This window comes from Trachypithecus francoisi, unplaced genomic scaffold (genome assembly GCF_009764315.1).
Source record: "Trachypithecus francoisi isolate TF-2019V2 unplaced genomic scaffold, Tfra_2.0 Contig00632, whole genome shotgun sequence".
In the NCBI taxonomy this organism is placed as follows: domain Eukaryota; kingdom Metazoa; phylum Chordata; class Mammalia; order Primates; family Cercopithecidae; genus Trachypithecus; species Trachypithecus francoisi.
In genome coordinates, this window is record NW_022680780.1 from 42,347 (window position 1) to 61,637 (window position 19,291).

Sequence of the window (19,291 nt, forward strand, 5' to 3'; positions counted from 1 at the left end):
GAGGCTGAGGCAGGAGAATGGCGTCAACCCGGGAGGCGGAGCTTGCAGTGAGCTGAGATCCGGCCACTGCACTCCAGCCTGGGCGACAGAGCGAGACTCCGCCTCAAAAAAAAAAAAAAAAAAAGAAATGTTGTACTTATACACAAGGGAGTACTATTCAGCCACAAAATAGAATGAGATCCTCTCATTTGCAACAACATGGATAGAACTGGAGGACAGTATGCTTAGAGAATTAAATCAGGCACAGAAAGACAAACATCACATGTTCTCATTTATATATGTTGATTAATATTCAAAACAATTGAACTCTTGGAGCTAGAGAGTAGCAGGATAGTTACCAGAGGCCGGAATGGTTAGTGGGGGTTTGGGTGCGGGAGGTGGGGATGGTTAATGGGTCCAGGAAAAAAAAAGAAAAATGAATAAGACCTAATATTTGATAACACAACAGAGTGATTATAGTCAATCGTAATTTTGTTGTACATTTTAAAGTAACTAAAAAAGTATCATTGGATTGTTTGTAACACAAAGGATAAATGCTTGAGGGGATGGAGACCCCATTTTACATGATGTGATTATTACACATTGTATACCTATATCAAAACATCTCATGTACCCCATAAATATATATACCTACTATGTACCCACAGAAATCAAAATTTAAAAGTTAAAAAACAAAAAATAAAAATAGAAAGTGAAATGAAAGTTGCCCTCTTAAAATACTGTTTTTATTTATGAAATTGGATAAATGATCTGATGCTTAAGAAAGTGTTGAACTCTAAGAAGTGTCAGATACTAGAAAAATTAAGAACTTACTCTGTAAGCTTTTCTTCATTTTCTACCTCAGTAATACACCATGTTAATACATTTCTTTACTGACTTTTAACAGCATATAATTCCAGTCCTACCTGTAAGGAAATATTTGCTATTCAAAAAGGCCTGAGATAGTACCACTCTTTCAAAAGACTACATATTGTTTTTCCTTTCCCTTTAATGGAAAGTGGCTGCATGACATAGATGCATTAGTTCTGAATGAGGCAGGAGCAAGAATTAGATTATTTTACAAAATCAGCAGTCACTTACTTCATGGAAGTTCTGTTTCCTTAGGGCTAAGGGAATATCCTTATGTGTACAATGAAGGCGCTAGACTATATTATCACCAAGATCACTTTCAACTCAAGTATTCCATAATTCTATGCCAAGAAAATTCTTAGATTGGGAATTACAACCACTCTCTATTCTGGAAGATTGACTTGCAAATATGTGGGCACTCTGTGTATGCTTTATTTCACTTTTATTTGTATTTCTTCTTAGCTCTCCATCCAAAAAAGAAGCAAATCATTCGAGTTCCATGTATCGTCCATCATTTTTATTACTTGTTCCATATTCCTGATGGAAGGTTTGAGATGACTGGAGAAAGAACAGTCAATAAAATGCAGTTTGGAGATTTACTTCTGGATTCACTTTTTCATATTATTTGTGTCCCTTATTAGAATGGATCAATAAGAATAAGGCATATCTATTGAAACTTGTATTTTACTGATAACATAAGTGACATATCTTTTGTGCTACGTTTCCACCTGTAATAATATTCAAGGAAAATAATTCCAAATTGGGGTAGTTCAGATTTAATTATATTCACTTCAGTTACAAATCATTGAACTAGACAGGAGCATACCACTTAGCACACTTATACATTTATTAAAAAATAATAAATTGGTTAACTTTAACAGCAGATATACTAGCTGTTGTGTTAAGACAATATGTAGTTCTGAGTACAATTACTTAGTCATTAGTACCCTTACTATTGATTCTCTACAATTTTTTAAACCTTATAAGCCATCTCAGGCTGTTTTCATAGTTATTGTCCCCATGTTTTAACTTATATTTAGCTACTGTTAAGAATATATTTCACTAATGACTTATTAATTTATAGTTTCTTTTCACTCAGTGGCAATAAATACTCTCTTCACTTTCTATTTATCCCAAACTAAAGCATCTTCACGCTTCTTATATAGCCCTGTCTCATTGGCTGAGGTTGGCTTTGCTCACCACTGCAGAGGATGACTGTGTGCTGATGTGAGTGCTGCCTGTAACCAACTCCATTCAAGGGAAGACTCTGCTTTTACTATCTGCTTCTTTAGAGGGCTCATGTCTTTAACCAGAAGAAACGTTTTAAAACAATCCAGAAAAACAAAGCACAAGTCACACACAGTTAATAATGTTTCTTTATGGCTACTATTCATAATGAGATAATTAGAGAAAATTAGAGGATCTGCTCCTGATAGTAACAAACCTCAAATCATCAATAACTTTTTGGAAATTAGAAGGCTGAAAAATTCCTGTGCCAAAAATATGCTTGCTTGTATTTTCTAAAAGTCACCATGCAATCTTGTGGTCCTCTGTACTAATAACAGTTATAGTACAGTATCAATAATAAGATAAAGAAATAAATAGATATATCATTTGGAAACTCTAAACTCTCTTTAAAATTCTTAAATTATGCTTTTACAGTAAACCAAATCAAGACATAGGAAATAAGTAAAAGCAATGTTTGAAAAGGAAAATGTAACTTCTAAGAATGCTTCCCCACCAATTCCCTATAGGTCAGCCATTTAATTTTGTTAACCTTGGTACCTTAGGTAGCAAAACACAAACAAGTATGCATCTATTATGCTCAAGTCTTTCCTAACAAATGCAATGGACGTTTTTCATGTCAATTTAACTTGAGTTTTCAGCAGCAATTAACGCCTTTGACCAAAGTTACTGTCCTGATTCAATTTTTGTTTTGTTTTGTTTTCTTCGTTTCTATAAGCCATTTTTCCTGGTTTTCCTTTCACTTCCGTGGTGCTTCCTTCTCAGTAGTCTTTGTAGTTTCTTTATTCTGTGACCTACAAAATAAAGTTCCTAATTGGTCAAGTTTTGATTCTTCGACTCTCTTTATTCCTTGATAAATATTCCCTCTGCATGTTATCTCATTAATTCTTAAGATATATTTCAAATGTGTTTTCCCTTTAACCCCATTTTTTCAGTGCTCTCTAACTCAGGAAATGCATCATCATCAATCCAGTTTAAAAACCGCAAACATAAGAGTCTCCTTAATACCTTCTTACATCCTTACTCTACAAATTCAGTCCACACTAATACGTATCAATGTTACTTACTAAATATTGGCCACTTCGCTTTGTATCTGGACAGTTCTAACACGTTAGTCCATCGCTTTTTCTTTTGCCTAAACTATTATAATAGCCTCCTTATTGGTCCTCCACCATAAGTTCTTGCACACCTCCTACTATCTCAAATTCATAGTCTGGGAGTTTTGTTTGTTTGTTTTGTTTTGTTTTGTTTTCTGAGACGGAGTTTCGCTCTTGTCGCTCAGGCTGGAGTGCAGTGGCGCGATCTGGGCTCACTGCAACCTCTGCACCCTCTCCCCTTCCAGTTCAAGCGATTCTCCTGCCTCAGCCTCCCGAGTAGCTGGGATTACAGGCGCCTGCCTCCACGGCCAGCTAATTTTTGTATTTTTAATCGAGACAGGGTTTCGTCATGTTGGCAGGCTGGTCTGGAACGCCTCATCTCAGGTGATCCACCGGCCTCGGCTTCCCATGATTACAGGCGTGAGCTACCGCGCCCGTCCTGGGAGGTTCTTTTAAAAAGGAGGTTCTCAGCATGTAATTCTGCTCCAACATTTCAATGGATTTCAATTTTGGGGTGAATTAAAATATTTGACATGAGCCATGTAGCCCTGCAGAGACTGTCCCTTCTCCTTCTCTCCAGTTTAATCTCACTTTTCTACCTCTCCTTGTGCATTCCAGGCACACTGTCTACTTAGCTCCTGGACCATGCCACGCAGTCTATGACAGGGAACTTTGCATGTGTTCCTCTATCTAACTGAAGCACTTTTCCAGTTCCCTCTTTATTCTTACTATTTTCACCTAGTTAATTCTAATTGCTCCTCTAAATTCTTTATTCTAGTATCTCTTCCTCAGTGGATCCTTCCCCATTTTACACAACTCCTTGTATATCTCTTTGTAAAACTGATCACATTCTAATTTGACATCTATGTGTGTGACAGTTCTCAAATTAATGCCTGCCTTTCATTACCACGGTCAATAAGGGCAAAGTTACTATCTACAGTTGTGCGTTGGCTAACAATGGGAACATGTTCTGAGAAATGCATTGTTAAGCAATTTCATCATTGTGCAAACATCACTACGTGCAAACATCACTCAGTGTACTTATCCAAACCTAGGCTAGGAGTATAGCCTACTACACACCTAGGCCTAGTATAGCCTGTTGCTCCTAGACCACAAACCTGTATAGAATATTACTATACTGAATAGTGTAGGCAACTGTAACACAATAGGAAGTGGTTGTATATCTGAACATATCTAAACATAGAAAATACAATAAAAATATAATATAAATTATTTTTAAAAGGTGCATCCATAGGCAGCTCTACTATAATTTGGAACCGCTATTGTATATGAAGTCTGTCATTGACCAAAATATTCTTATGCAGTACATGGCTGTATTTAGTTCTCTGTTTTATCTCCAGGACCAAGGATACTGTAAGACACATGGCTGCTCAATAATAATTTGTTGGGCAAATAGGAGGTGAAATAATTTTATACATTAAGTTTCCCACCCAGTTTCAAGTGATCCACTTTTTAGAGCCCTTTGTTCCAGTTGCCACTAGCACAGGCACAACCCCTTTATGAGGAGGCAATGGGACTACTGGCTGAAGCAGAAACAACAAAGCAAAGAAGGGAAGGACCAGAAAGGAAAGAATCAAATGAATATAAACAAGATGGATTCTGTTGCATAGCTTGGAACCTATCTCCCAAAACACACTAAAAAAGAAATTTCTAAAATATTTTCAATAAATCATGCCATCATTTATAGAAAGCAATTTTGAGAGACATTGTTTTGAGTGTTATTGCTATGTTTGTTTTAAAACTTCTGTCTGTAACAGTATGTTGTTACAAAATGGTTACTAAAAAGAGGCAAAGGTAAGAAAGGGCATGGTCCTTATGCTTTATTTAATGCCCACAATAGAAACACTTTGGTGTGTCTCTTACATTATGAATGTCATTAAGTATCTCCATTGATAGAATCTGTTCAAGTTTGGTCAAGTTAAAACTTTGAGACCTTTTGACATTAGGAATTAATATATTGGGGTGGGAAGCATGTTGAAAAACTCAGCACAATCAAGTTTCAGTCAATACTTCAGAAGTGTATTAAGAAAACTTTAATCAGATTGTCTTTACATAAATTATGATGTTCATGTGTTTTTCATGATTGATGGGGATGCTAGTCATTCCCCAGTATTTTTTTTTCCTTTCTTACAGCATAATATAACGTTCATCTGAGCACATGGAAATACTGCATGTCCTCCCTTGAAGCTAGGTGTAGCCATATGACTAGGTGTTGCTCAATCGCATGATATGTCAGTAGAAGCAATACGTGCAAATTTATGAGCATGTCCTTAAAAGACGGGTGGAGTCATGCTCTCTCCGTCACTGGCTTTTTCTTTTGACTGGTTTGAATTCAAACAAGGAAGTCATGGATGAACCTTCTTGTACCATGAAGGTGACATATAACAGTGAAACTCTAGACAGAAAGGGCCTGGATGCCTAAATCCAGGGTTTCTTTCTTGTTTAGGCCACTATCACTTTGGGTCTCTCTATTGCAATAGCGAAATCTGCATTCTAACTAATTTAAAAGCTATGTGTTATTTAATTTAAGAATTTAGAAATAATAAACAGACTGTATGTTTTGTCAGTGGAAAAGCCAGTTTGGGAGGTCACATCTCCTTATTGCTAGACTTACATGCTCTTCTTATATCATGATTACATTTCATGAGTTTTTGTATCCAAGAGTTCACATAATAGTATTTAGAGAAAAATAGAATTTTTACTGGAAATTTTGCATTCTACAAGATTACATTTAATATTTACATTTAAACTTCTAAAAAATTCTGTTGGTTAATTATTATTGAGATTCATAGCTACTGAGTTCTGGAGCAGGCATTTAAATGCTGATTCCTTGAATCTCAAAACACATTTTCTTCATGTTATAATACCACTTGCAAGTATTTAAAGAGATTCTACAACTATATGAAGACCTAATCAATAATACATATACAATAATTTGCATTGTTTTATATGTTTGTTTTTGTATTTATAGTCACAGATATTGCAATTCAAATAAATGATTCATTCAAAACAGAAAATTAAGTTGATAAAAGAAAATATCTTTTAGATTTATACATTTACATTATTATTTTAAATTGACTGCTTTGAGCTGAGCATGTATGAAGTTTTTAAAAAAATCTTTGCATAACCCTAGAAAATATTTGCTTTGCTCTTTTTTCTATCATTTTCTTTACAAGCTACAGTAAGATATTTTTAAAGATATGTAAACTATTTATCAGATTTCACTTTAAATGGCTGTTTTGGCTCTCTTTCATGGCACACATTTAAGAACAGAGGAACAAACGAGATGACCTTTCTTTTGCTAGTGAAACTTAAACAAGTACAACAATTTGTTATAAGAAGAACAAGGCTGTTTTCAGCTCAACCGTTGACTTTCCTTTTAGATACTTCTTGGCCTACCTCCATTTATGGAAGCTAGAAAGACCAGATTCCAACATTTTTAACTAACCTTGCAGTTAGACATGTCACGTGAGAGAGTTTTCAATGAAACACAAGGGGACGTCTTTGGAACTTTTACTTTTCTGATTAAACAAAGAAAAAGAATAGATATGGTTGGCTGTAACCCCCTCTCCCAGTACCCCCACTTCCCACATACATCACTTTCCTCCCTCTTTCTGGCTAAACATCAGTATAATGTTGGGAACTGCAGTGGTCATCTTGAAGCCATGGGAGCATAATTTATTCTTTACTTAAATACTATTTCAGATTTTATTCTTCTCTCCAGGATTAGAATGTAAGATTAAATTTAGTGTCTTTAGAATGTAAAGATCTAAGTTAGAATCTTTATTTACCACTTATTAGCTCTGCAAATTTGGGTGTTTCTGAGTTTTTTGTGCCATGATTATCACCTCTATAAAAGTAGACATTTAGAAAAATCTACCTTGCAGGATGTTATAAAAGTTAGAGATAGGTTATACAGAGCCTAGCACATTAGCAGTGCTCCACATATGGTAGTTATTACTATTAGTTAAACTGTTTGAATCTGTTCATTGCATGCTTATTCCTATAACATATATCCTTTCACAGCACTCCAGTGATCTGAACTGTTTTCCAACTATTTACATTATGTAATACTGTCCTAAAATGCTTTGAAAGCCTCTAGATGCCATTATGCTCAGTGTTCACACCCCTCATCAAAGAGAGGAGTGAAATCCAACTTCGTAGGGGTACTTTTATGTAAATATCTATATATCTCAAGGAATTCGGTTTTGTGTAATAAATATTTAGGATGATTGTTAGTATTTAATTAAACTTAATTTTTAGATAATTGTACATTGATATATAGTTGTAGGTTATATAGAAAGGGACTGTGTGTTACGGTAGTTTGCGTTTTTCAAGGACTTGGTTCATTTCATCTAAATCATCAAACTTATGTATGTAGAATTGTTCATAGTACTCCTTTTTATTCTTTTGATGTCCGCAGGGTTTGTATTGATATCTTTTGTTTCATTTGTGATATTTGCAATCTGCATTTTATCCCTATTTTTCTTTGTAAGTCTTACCAAAAGTTTGTCAATTTTCTTGATCTTTTAAAAGAATCACTTGTTACTATAATTTTTCTTCATTGTTTTCATACTTTAAATTTTGAGTTCTGCTGTTATATTTATTCTCTTCTGCTTGCTTTGAGTTTATTATGTTCTTTTTATGCATTGTTGAAGTAGAAACCTAGATAACTGATGTGAGACTTTCTCTCTTTTCCAATGTATTATAAAATTTTCTCAGCCCCTCTTTAGCTATGTTCTAAAAATTTTGATATGTTGTATTTCACTTTCATTCAGTTTAATGTATTTTTAAAATTCCGTTCAGTTTCTTTTTGACTCATAGATTACTAAGTAGTATGTTGTTTTGTTTCTTAATGTTTGGGCGCTTTCCTATTATCTTTCTCTTGTGGATTTCTAGTTTGATTCCATGTGGTCAGAAACGACACTGTATGATTTAAATTATTCTAAATTTGTTAATATTTGTCTTATGTCTCAGGATATGATCTATCTTGGTATAAGTTTCTCAAACCCTTGGAAAGAATATGTATTCTGCTGTTACTGCATGGAGTGGTCTATGTATGTGGATTGATGCTGATTGGTTAGAGCATTGGATGATACTGTGTTTGAATTTATTTTTTCCTGATTTTCGGTCTACCAATTGTAGAAAGAGAGATGTGTAAGTCACCACTGTCATTGTGGAGTTGTCAGTTTCTCCTTTCAGTTCTGTCAATCTTTCCTTCGCATTTTTTTGAAGTTTTGTTTTTTGGTGCATACAGATTCAGGATTACTATGTCCTCTTGATGGATTGATTCTATCATGATATAATGTCCCTTTCTGTCTCCTGTAAATTTTTTTTTGCTCTGATGTCTATTTTATTGATATTAATATAGCCATTTTTGCTTTCCTTTGTAATCTTTGCATGCTATATCTTTTTTATTATTCTACTTTCAACCTGATAATTTTACTTATTATAATATTATAAAAGTATTTATTATAGTTTTATTTATTATAAAAACCTGATAATTTTATTTATTATTTTATTTATTATAAAAAATAAATAAATTTTATTTATTACTATAAAGAGAACATATAGTTAAATCATATTTTTAAATGCACTCTATTTTTTTTTAATTTTCTCTCTGTTTTCATTTCTGTTTTTTGTTGTTGTTGTTGTTGCTTTCCTATGTAGTATTTACTTTTTTTTTTTTTTTTTTTTTTTTGAGACGAAGTCTCGCTCTGTCGCCCAGGCTGGAGTGCAGTGGCCGGATCTCAGCTCACTGCAAGCTCCGCCTCCCGGGTTCCCGCCATTCTCCTGCCTCAGCCTCCCGAGTAGCTGGGACTACAAGCGCCCGCCACCTCGCCCGGCTCGTTTTTTGTATTTTTTAGTAAAGACGGGGTTTCACCGTGTTAGCCAGGATGGTCTCGATCTCCTGACCTCGTGATCCGCCCGTCTAGGCCTCCCAAAGTGCTGGGATTACAGGCTTGAGCCACCGCGCCCAGTATTTACTTTTTAAAGAAATTCACTTTGATGTATCTCTGGTATTTTAAGTGCAACTATTTGCACAACTTTTTTAGTTGTTGACGTAGGTATTATATTATGTATACAAAACTTATAGTCTAGTACTGTCTTCATTTTACCAGTTTGAGTGAAGTATAAAAATACCACCTCCTTTGACTTCTTTTTACCCATCCCCTATTTATAATATAAATGTCTTAGATATTTTGACCACATACATTTAGAACACATAAGACAGTGTTATACCTTGTCTTTAACTGTCAGGTATGAGTTAGAACAGAGAAAAAGGAAAGCCTATCATACTCACCTATACTTTCGCTTACTGTGTTCTTGCTCTCTGATGTTCCAAAAGGTCTTCTTTCATTATACCCTTATGGTTTAGAGCACTTTTCTTTCTCCATTATTTTAGGACATATCTGCTGATAACCGATTCCCTTAGTTTTTCAAAGCAGAAATGCTTTGATTTTCTCTTCAGTCCTGAAGGGTATTTTTGCTGGACATAAGATTCTGGGTTGATAGTTCCTTTCTTTTCACACTTGGCAAATATTTTGCCACTTCTTTCTGCCCTTCATAGCTACTTCTAGCAATCTAATTGTTTTTGCCATATAGATAAAGTGTTATTTATTTTTCGCTTTTTTCAAAATCTTTTCTTTGTATTTAGTTTCCAGAAGTTTTGTGATTAGTCTTGGCTTGGAATTTGGGGGGTTTATCCTGATTTTGCTTTTCACAGCTTGCTCTGTCTATAGGTTTATGCCTCTTGCCAAATTCAGAAAGTTTCTAGGAATTATTTCCTTGTCTACTTTTTCATCCCCACCTTGTTTCTCATCTCTTCCTGGGACTCTGATCACAAGAATGTTCAATCTTTCTTTATAGTCTTACAAGTGCTTGAAATTCTGCTTATTTCTTTCAGTGTATTTTCTTCCTATTGTTCAGATTAAGTAATTTTTATTGTTCTGTCTTCAAGTTCATTGATTGTTTCCTCTGTTCTCTTCATGTCACTGTTAAGCCTACCCAGTGAGGTATAATTTTGATTTTTGTATTTTCAGTTCTAAAAATTCTAGTTGGTTCTTCTTTGTATCTTCTATTTTTTTGCTGAGAATTTCTGTTTTCCTGATAAAGCTTTCTATTTTTTATTTGTTTCAAGCATGATTGTAATTGCTTGCTGAACTATTTTTTTTTTTACCAGAGCTGTTTTCAAACCTTTGACAGATAATTCTAATGTCTTTGTCCTCTTGGTGTTGGCATTTTTATTGGTTGTTTCTTTACAATCAATTTGCAGTCTTCCAGATATGTCGTATAAAAAGTGATTTTCTACTGAAAGTTGGACATTTTGTTTGCATTTAGGGAGAGGAAAAAGGAAAGTAAGACTACTACATATTTCCAGAAGTCAAATCTGTAATTCTGAATATTATTTAAAATAAAATTTATATCTTTATTATATTTATATTTTCTAGTTAGGAAGAAGTACTAATTATAACAAAGTTGTTTATCAGAAATAAGTGTAAATTTATGTAACACTTTGAGATTCAAATAGAGTTGTGATTTATAAATACATATGCAAATGTTTTTTTTTTTTTTTTTTTTTGAGACGGAGTCTCGCCCTGTCGCCCAGGCTGGAGTGCAGTGGCCGGATCTCAGCTCACTGCAAGCTCCGCCTCCCGGGTGTACGCCATTCTCCTGCCTCAGCCTCCTGAGTAGCTGGGACTACAGGCGCCCGCCACCTCGCCCGGCTAGTTTTTTGTATTTTTTTTTTAGTAGAGACGGGGTTTCACCGTGTTAGCCAGGATGGTCTCGATCTCCTGACCTCGTGATCCGCCCGTCTCGGCCTCCCAAAGTGCTGGGATTACAGGCTTGAGCCACCGCGCCCGGCCGCAAATGATTTTTAAGTTACATTCATCAATCCCTTATTCCCTCATCTGGAACTAAAAAAATTTTCTTGGGAGTAGTCTAACACTTTGTTCATACACATAAAGCGTTGTTTTTTAACCAGACTTCTGGCTATTTCATTTCTCAGTCTGTTTTCTGTTTTCTTTTTCCATTATTCTCAATAAATACAGATGCATGTATGCATGTATATGTGTATGTTTATTTGTATTTATTATGGATAGGTATTTAATTTGTTCTATAACAAAATAATAACACTAATATAATTTCATCATTCTATTCTACTCTTCATTTAACATCAAGTTCATTAACTAAAGTCTTAGGATAAATGTGATTTTTGATGAGCAAACTTTATACTATTTTATTTCAATCTTCCTTTTTGAAAGATTCGTACAATTGTCTCAGCTTCATCAAATGTTCTTTGGGTTGCACAATTTATTATAAGGAGAGAAAAATTCTAATTTTTGTCATTTTAAAATTTCAATGCCAATGTTTTAGAAATGTTGCATATTGTGTCTTTGAAACACAGTTTTAAAAGGAGCATAACTACTCAAGTCAGATATTTTTGGTTAGGTTGTCTTCTAGGGAGAAATCTTGGGATTATTTTTCACAGCCATTTTTGTGATTTTTCACATCTTTGTTTTGTGTTATATACCACTTATTTATATGCAAGCATAATACTAGGAGTATGATTATTAAATTAAAATAGAAGTGATTAGATTCAACTAACTATGGGGGGCTAGAATATTAAGAGTTATCTGTATTCTTTCCTAATTAATTGTCTTTGTCTATGTAGCGACCTTTTTTTCTGATTCTGAATACATTGCTACTTTATTTTTAAAATTAATTATATTATCTATAGCATTTCTCATGTTAAAGTGCTGTGGTACCCTCCATGAGAAATGGTAGTTTTCATATTCCTAGTGGGAACTCTTGCTCTTTTGAATTCTCATCTGTGTTTTAGAATCTCAGATCTGGAAGGAATCCCAGAAGCTATTTTATGCCTAACTTATACGTGAGTGTAATAACTTTATGCCACACCAATCTCTATCCACTAGATTTTGTATATTTTTAAGAAGAAATAGTGAATGGATCTCCTCATGTAAAAATGTCAATGGCTAGATAATATGCTATGCAGAACTGTCAAGGCCATTGACACAAATTTTAAAGCAAGTTTACAAACTAATGTTATGATTTCCATATATTTAAAATTTCTCTCATCAGTTTGTATCACTAAAACACATTTTTTAAGCTTTAGTATAAAGTGTGAACATGTTACCAATAATTTTTTGCCCCACTTCTTTCAAAGGCTTCCTGAAGAGATTAAAACAGTAATACGAACTAATATAAAATTATGTCATCTTCATTTATAGGATAGGTTCTACTGAATATAAATGTGCAACATATAAACAATCATAATTATGCTGAAACCTAAATAAGTTTAATTTATTTCACATAACAAATGTTTCCACATTAAGCATTATAGACCTGAAACAATCACTCATTGTGTACAAAATGAATTGCAAACTTATCAGGTGTTTAAGGCCCTATTTGAAATACCCACTTCCTTTTTATCTCTCATTCTTCTATATTCTTATGGAACATAGAGTCCTTAACCAGGCCATGCATATGACACTTACATGCCTATATGCAATTTGTTTGTTTAGTCTAGAATGCTTCTTGTGTGTGTGGTCATCTCCATTTGGAGCATGTCTTCCATAAAGCCTTTTTGGCCAATTCTTTCTTTGTGCAACTGAGGCAGTTTCCTTTTGCCCACACTATACCTAACTCATAGTGAGTTTCAACATGGTACCAGGGACTCTTCATTGCCCATATGGGATTACATTACTGAATTTTTGGAAGGCAGAGTTTGTTGTCACATTTTCCTTTTTTCTTTTTTTAGAAAATATATTCCAGAACTGAGGGCTTTGCATAGTCTGTGGTGTTTATTAGATGCTTATGAATGCTGGGTTTTGTTCTGCGTTACATAGCTACAAGTGGAGAAAAGGATTTTTCAATCCTTCTTTACACTTCTTAGCACAACTTTCAAGAAATCCAGGGAGACCTAAACCACTTTATTACTTGCACCTAGAATTCTGAAAAATTAAGAAATAAAGGAACAAAAATGTCTTTTTTTCAATCCAGTTATTTAATTTGTGACTATATCTTGATAATATTTCTGGTTTTATTTTTGGAAATTCTTTCAAAAGTCTTAATTAGAAACTTTTGTTCCACAGTTGCCTCCTCATCCCATGACTTTGTTGATTAGCCCACCTCCTTAGCTATAAACATCTGTGTCTTGAGCAATTTGGTCCCAGTCATAGCACGACAAAACACAACTTGAAAAGAATACTGGTCTTTGTAACAGGTTATATCATGGGCAGTAGAACACTTGAATATTGGATGGCTCCTCCCAAAATGCTTAGCTTAGGGAAATAGAGTAGAATATAGTTACTCTGTATCTGCAGGGGAAAAGAAAGGCCAAGATAAATATTTTCCCTCACTTAGACACAGCAATAATGTAATTTAAGACCATCTGACTTTTGATCCTTAAGTTAAAGAAAAAGACTCATTTTATTATTTCATTTATTAAACTGCAAAATATATTTTACCAAAATTTATTATTGAAACAAATTTCATGGTTATCCTTGACCTACTGCAATTCTCTTTTAAAATTTGTATTTGAGCAAAGTTATAGTTTCTTATCCAAAAGCGGAGACTTTTATTTCTTGAATCCATTTTTCTGTTATCTGAATAATTGGTTTTTAGGCAAGGCCCTTATGCTTTGATTTATTCTTTCTAAAAAGTTATCAGTATTACTAAAGATTAGCCATTGTTTACCCCAGTTAATAAATTTTCATTAAATTGCACGCAAATGAGTTTCTACGTAAATAATTAACCTAGTGAAAATTGTTTTTCACTTGAAAACAGAATGGCATTGAAGAACTTGATGGTGTCCTTACATCCATATTCAAACATGAGATACCATATTATGAGTTCCAATCTCTTCAAACTGAAATTTGCTCTCAAAACAAATGTGAGTATTTTCCAGCTGCATCAATTATTTTTTATATCACATTCCATTCTATGTAACTTTTTAATAAATGTTATAACCAAAAATATAGGTAGCTGCTCTGCCGATGAGATGATTTAGACAACTCCTGACTCCTGGTGAAAGGGTACATTAGTACAAACTCCTGAATGTTCGTTTGGTAATTTTTTTTTTAATCTCAGGCCTTAAAAATGCACATAACTTGCAATTAACAAGCCTACTTCTTGACTTTTACTCTAAGGAAATGTTTGGGCAACTTCATTTATGATAAAAATTATTCATCATATAATTGTTTATAATAACCAAAAAGTGGAAATACTTTACAAAGACAAGTAATTGATTATACCTATTTTCATACATCTATTAATGCAACCACCAGAAATTAATATTATAAATTTATTTGCTTGCCGGGGTGATGTTTTGATGTATACTTACATGAATAAAAGCCAGGCTATGTAGCAGAGAGTGTGATCATCTGTGTAAAAAAGTACATGTACATTTAACAGCATATGCTCTGGACAGGTGTGCAGCTAGTGGTCACAGTAGTTGTGTTTGGGTTGTGCAATTTCAAATATTACATCTTGTTTCATCTTATTGAATCTGTATTTTCTACAACAACTATGTATTATATATGTGGTTAAAAATATACAGATATCAAGAAAAGTATATATAGGAGCCATACATGAAAAATTATATTTCCAGATGTCATCTTGAGCTCAGTAGTATATTTTAAAACTTTTTTTTTGTTCCTGCATAGTTTGTTGACATAGTTTATAATTCATTTATATGCCGGCTATGTGTGAAACACTAAAGTAGAGATGTAATGGTGAATATGACAGACATGAAGCTAAAGAATATAAGTCTAATATTGACATACTGAAAATTAATGAGCAAGGTTTTATTTTCTGTAGGGTTTCTGTGCTATTTAAAGCAGTTTTGTCATCAGCCTGGAAGGCTTAAATACAGCAATAAGAAAAGAGTAGGAGTCTAGTGATTCACCTAGATATGTAAGAAGCTGCATAATGGTGAAGTTACATTAGGAAGAAAATCCAGTGGTATGCTAGCTGTGAATAAGTACTCTTGTGAAATTAGTGACATTTTATTTTTGTTTCCAATATATATTTTAACAATATGTAATTCACTTACAAAACTAAATACTAGATGAGAATAGAAAAGGAACATGATATGATTCTTTACATACAACACATAGTTTAATTGGAGAAACAAATAATATACATGTATTTACAGAAAGAATCAATGAGATAAACTTTGTGGTAGTGATTATATTAACAATAGATTTTTAGATAAATGGTACATTATTTTAGATAAATGGTACATTATTTTTCAGGGTGTGCTTCAAAAAGGAAGTGGAATTTTACCTAGGTCTTAAATAATTATAGTCGCCAAAAGAATGAAAATAATCTTCTAAAGATAGGTAATTGATTATGTAAATATTGGTGCATCTATTAATACAACCATCAGAAATTAATGTTATTGGAAATGTATTTGCTGGCTTGAATGATGTTCCAAAGTATACTTAATTGAATAAAAAGCAAGCTGGGTAACAGGTTAGTTCTATTTGGAAATTATCTCAAAAGTCTTAATTAGGAACTTTTGTTCCACAAACCACTCCTCACCTCATGGCTTTATTAATTGATCCATCTCCTCATCTCCTATAATCGTTTGTATCCTGAGCAATTTGATCCTAATCACAACCTTCATTCAAGCTAGGGAACTGATGAAGACAGAGAAAGGAGAAAGGAATTCTAGGCAAGAGAAAGTACATACAACGGTATGAAGATGGAATTATGACACAATTTTACAAATTTCCTCAGCATTATATTTGCTTAGGCTTTTGGAATCGAAATTGTGGAGATGGAGAAGATGGCATGGTTTTGGTCTCTTGGTTTTACACATAAAGAATTCTAGATAAGATTAAAACTGCCTCTCAGTATACTGTTTAGGTTGTGGAATATGAATTTTAGAGCTAAAAAAGCTGAGACAATTGTGGTCCCTTATTTTTATAGATGGAGAACTCTGGATGGGTTATATCAGAGCCCCTGAAAATGTGAATCTGGTTCAGCAGGGATGGGGTACATTCTAAGTGTTTGCCTTTTAAGAAGCTTCCAGGTGAAGCTGATGCTGCTATACCTCAGACCTCTCACTAGGTACCAAGACTTTAGAGCAATTGTTCGCAAACTTCACTGCATATTGTAATCACCTGTGTAGCTTTTAAACCCTCCTATGCCCAAGCCATACCCTAAACCAATTTATTAATCTGGGAGTAGGTCCCAGCCATCAATAGTTTTTAAAGTTTCCCAGGTGATTTTAATGGGCAATCAAATTTACTAGCCCCTAATTGCTTCAATGTACTACAGACCAGCAAGATAATTCTTCCTTATATTGAATTTTGACACAGAAAAAAAATTAGCCTCTCTTTACAAAGGTTATAAAGATAATAGTATATGAAAGTTTTGAACCATCACTATAATTTAATGATAATTTTGTATCTGAAAAAAATTACAAAATTAAAAAAATTTTAAAGCTAAAAATGAAAAGTTTACTGAAATCCAGATAGCTCATTCAGAAGCATTATTGCTGGGTATTATTGCATAACAGATGTTATAAAACCTATATATAACAGAGCCAAAGAATCTCCATAACATTAAGCTCTAATTTCTAATGAAAATACAAAACACCATAATATATGTAATAAGAATATGCAATAAAGACATGAATATGACTGAGCTAGGGTTTTGCTTGCCTCCTTGACCCAGTAGTCTCAGATCAATGTCAGCTTCAGAATATCTAGTCTTTAAGACTTTGCACCTGTGTTTCATAATGTTCCTGCTGATAAGGTTTAAGTTACCTTTATACATATATTAATCAAGGGAATTGGAGAGAGAAATGGTGAGTTGTTGAAGAACCTACTAGAGGCATTCTGAGAGGTAAATTCAGCAAACCATGAATCAGGTGTAACCCCAGGTATCTATCCCTGAGGACAGGTCTCTAATTATTTGGTGAACTATTTTATTTATTAAACAGTTATTATTATTTCTCTATATCTTAGCTATGGGAAATTGAGAAATTGAATCACTCTGAGAGAACATAATCATAAAGAATTGAGAAAGTATACATTGAGATTGACCTACCCTAAGGATTTGTCATGGAATTACCTGCAGATACCTATGGTTCTTTAAAAGTTTAGAGTGAAACGCTATGTCAACCAAAAATTTTATTATTGCCCCATCTTCTCTTTAAAGTTATTTTCGTAAATTCTGGGTTTAGTTTCCTGCCACTTCACTTATAATAAGTAAAATACCATTCCATGTCAATATGTCTTAGTCATTTTTTATTCCTCTCTACACAATACACTCATGTTTTCTTGCGTTATAGGGGTGGGTGGAAATAAGAGGGAAAATATGTAACAAATAACATTCTGCTTTAATGTTCTCTTACCTTGTAATGCTTCATTATTGATTTAAAATTAGTGCTTTCCATTGACAAGAATTTTCCATACAAAGAAGTTCTCTCTAGGAGTAGAATGTTATCAGGTTTCTAAATAAGCCTGATGTATTAATGCAATACAGGACTTTTGAACACGCAAGTCATAGAACTAATTCATGAACAACTTTCTAGTGTGTGAATCATCAGCAACTGTGAAGTCAATATAAAAGATTGTGATAGGCAATTTTGAGCTGATGTATACCGTACTTGAATAGAAAATACCAGAGTACATCACTTGAAGTATGAGTATTATTTTAAGCAACTTCTGTTTCAGTGGTAGATTTATATATGAACACACATGCTGTGAGTTTTCATTAAAAAAAGGATGTGGTGTGATGGTGAAGTGGAGCAGCACACTTAGACAAACACAATTGCTTTAGCCCCTCTGTAGTTCTCACCTAGTCTGAGTTTCAAGCCTGCTGCAGAGTCTCATAAATCTCACTGCAGCAGATCCAAGAATTTTCGTAACTCTTTTCAGAGCCCTTCCAAAGCCTGGATAATGCAGAGAATCTCCTGTCATGGACAGGAAAAAAACATAGTTTAGCTTGTTTTTATTTTTACTTTTTACAATCTACGCATTTAACAAAATTGCATTTGTACCTCAAATTTATACCAAAAAAAAAAATGCTTGTTTTTAAAGGGGCTGCAGTCCCCAGTTCAGTTATCTTAAGTGGCAATTAATTTAGGAAAATTAAACTAGGTTTTTTTCCCTAGAATATCTACCTTCACTTAGAAAGAACTGGTTCAGTAGAACTCATGCCAATTTATAGAAAAGCATGTCAAAGCATATATTCGTTTATAATTGGTAGCAATATTTTAATCTGAAAGAGGACAGCAGATGATCACCCAGAATTGTGAAAGTATTAACTCAGAATATTATCTCCAAATATATCTTTGAAATATGGAGCATGAACTGGATATTCAGTACATTATGTGGTGGTAACTGTAGGTCAAAGACTTGTCTGGGACTAGTAATATCTTTAGGTTCACAGAAAATAGATCATTTGCTAATTCAATGGAAGAGAACTAAATGTCCATTGGATTGTCTTTTTTATATCATTAAATAATTTAAACATGCAGAAAAATATAGACAATAATGTAAAGAACACCCTGTAGCTTTGTCAGATTTTAACGCTTTGCTTTGCTTCAGATCTTTTTCTTTTTTTTTTTTTTTTTTTTTTTTTTTTGAGACGGAGTCTCGCTCTGTCGCCCAGGCTGGAGTGCAGTGGCCGGATCTCAGCTCACTGCAAGCTCCGCCTCCCGGGTTTCCGCCATTCTCCTGCCTCAGCCTCCCGAGTAACTGGGACTACAGGCGCCCGCCACCACGCCCGGCTAGTTTTTTGTATTTTTTTTTAGTAGAGACGGGGTTTCACCGTGTTAGCCAGGATGGTCTCGATCTCCTGACCTCGTGATCCGCCCGTCTCGGCCTCCCAAAGTGCTGGGATTACAGGCTTGAGCCACCGCGCCCGGCCTCAGATCTTTTTCTTAACAAATAAAACATTATGGATCTAGTTGAATTTCTCTATTTCACTCTGTGATTCTACACCTCGAAAAAAAAACATCATTTTAATTAAATTTCTTGACAATCATTCCTGTGCAGTTCTTCGTCCTTTCATTATGTGTATTTGTTTTCATGATT

General features: G+C 34.0%; 1 protein-coding gene across 1 annotated transcript in view; it reads left to right on the top strand.

Annotated features, from left to right (window-relative positions):
• Positions 1 to 14,262, top strand: part of LOC117087248 (B-cell scaffold protein with ankyrin repeats-like) — a gene marked incomplete at its 5' end in the record, with an annotated part of 53,888 nt that extends 39,626 nt beyond the window's left edge. Inside the window, 2 exons of the mRNA XM_033217226.1 lie at positions 14,025 to 14,130; positions 14,219 to 14,262. Coding sequence (XP_033073117.1) covers positions 14,025 to 14,130; positions 14,219 to 14,247 — 135 coding nt within the window. The remainder of the gene's footprint in view (positions 1 to 14,024; positions 14,131 to 14,218) is intronic.
• Positions 14,263 to 19,291: the final 5,029 nt, after the last annotated feature.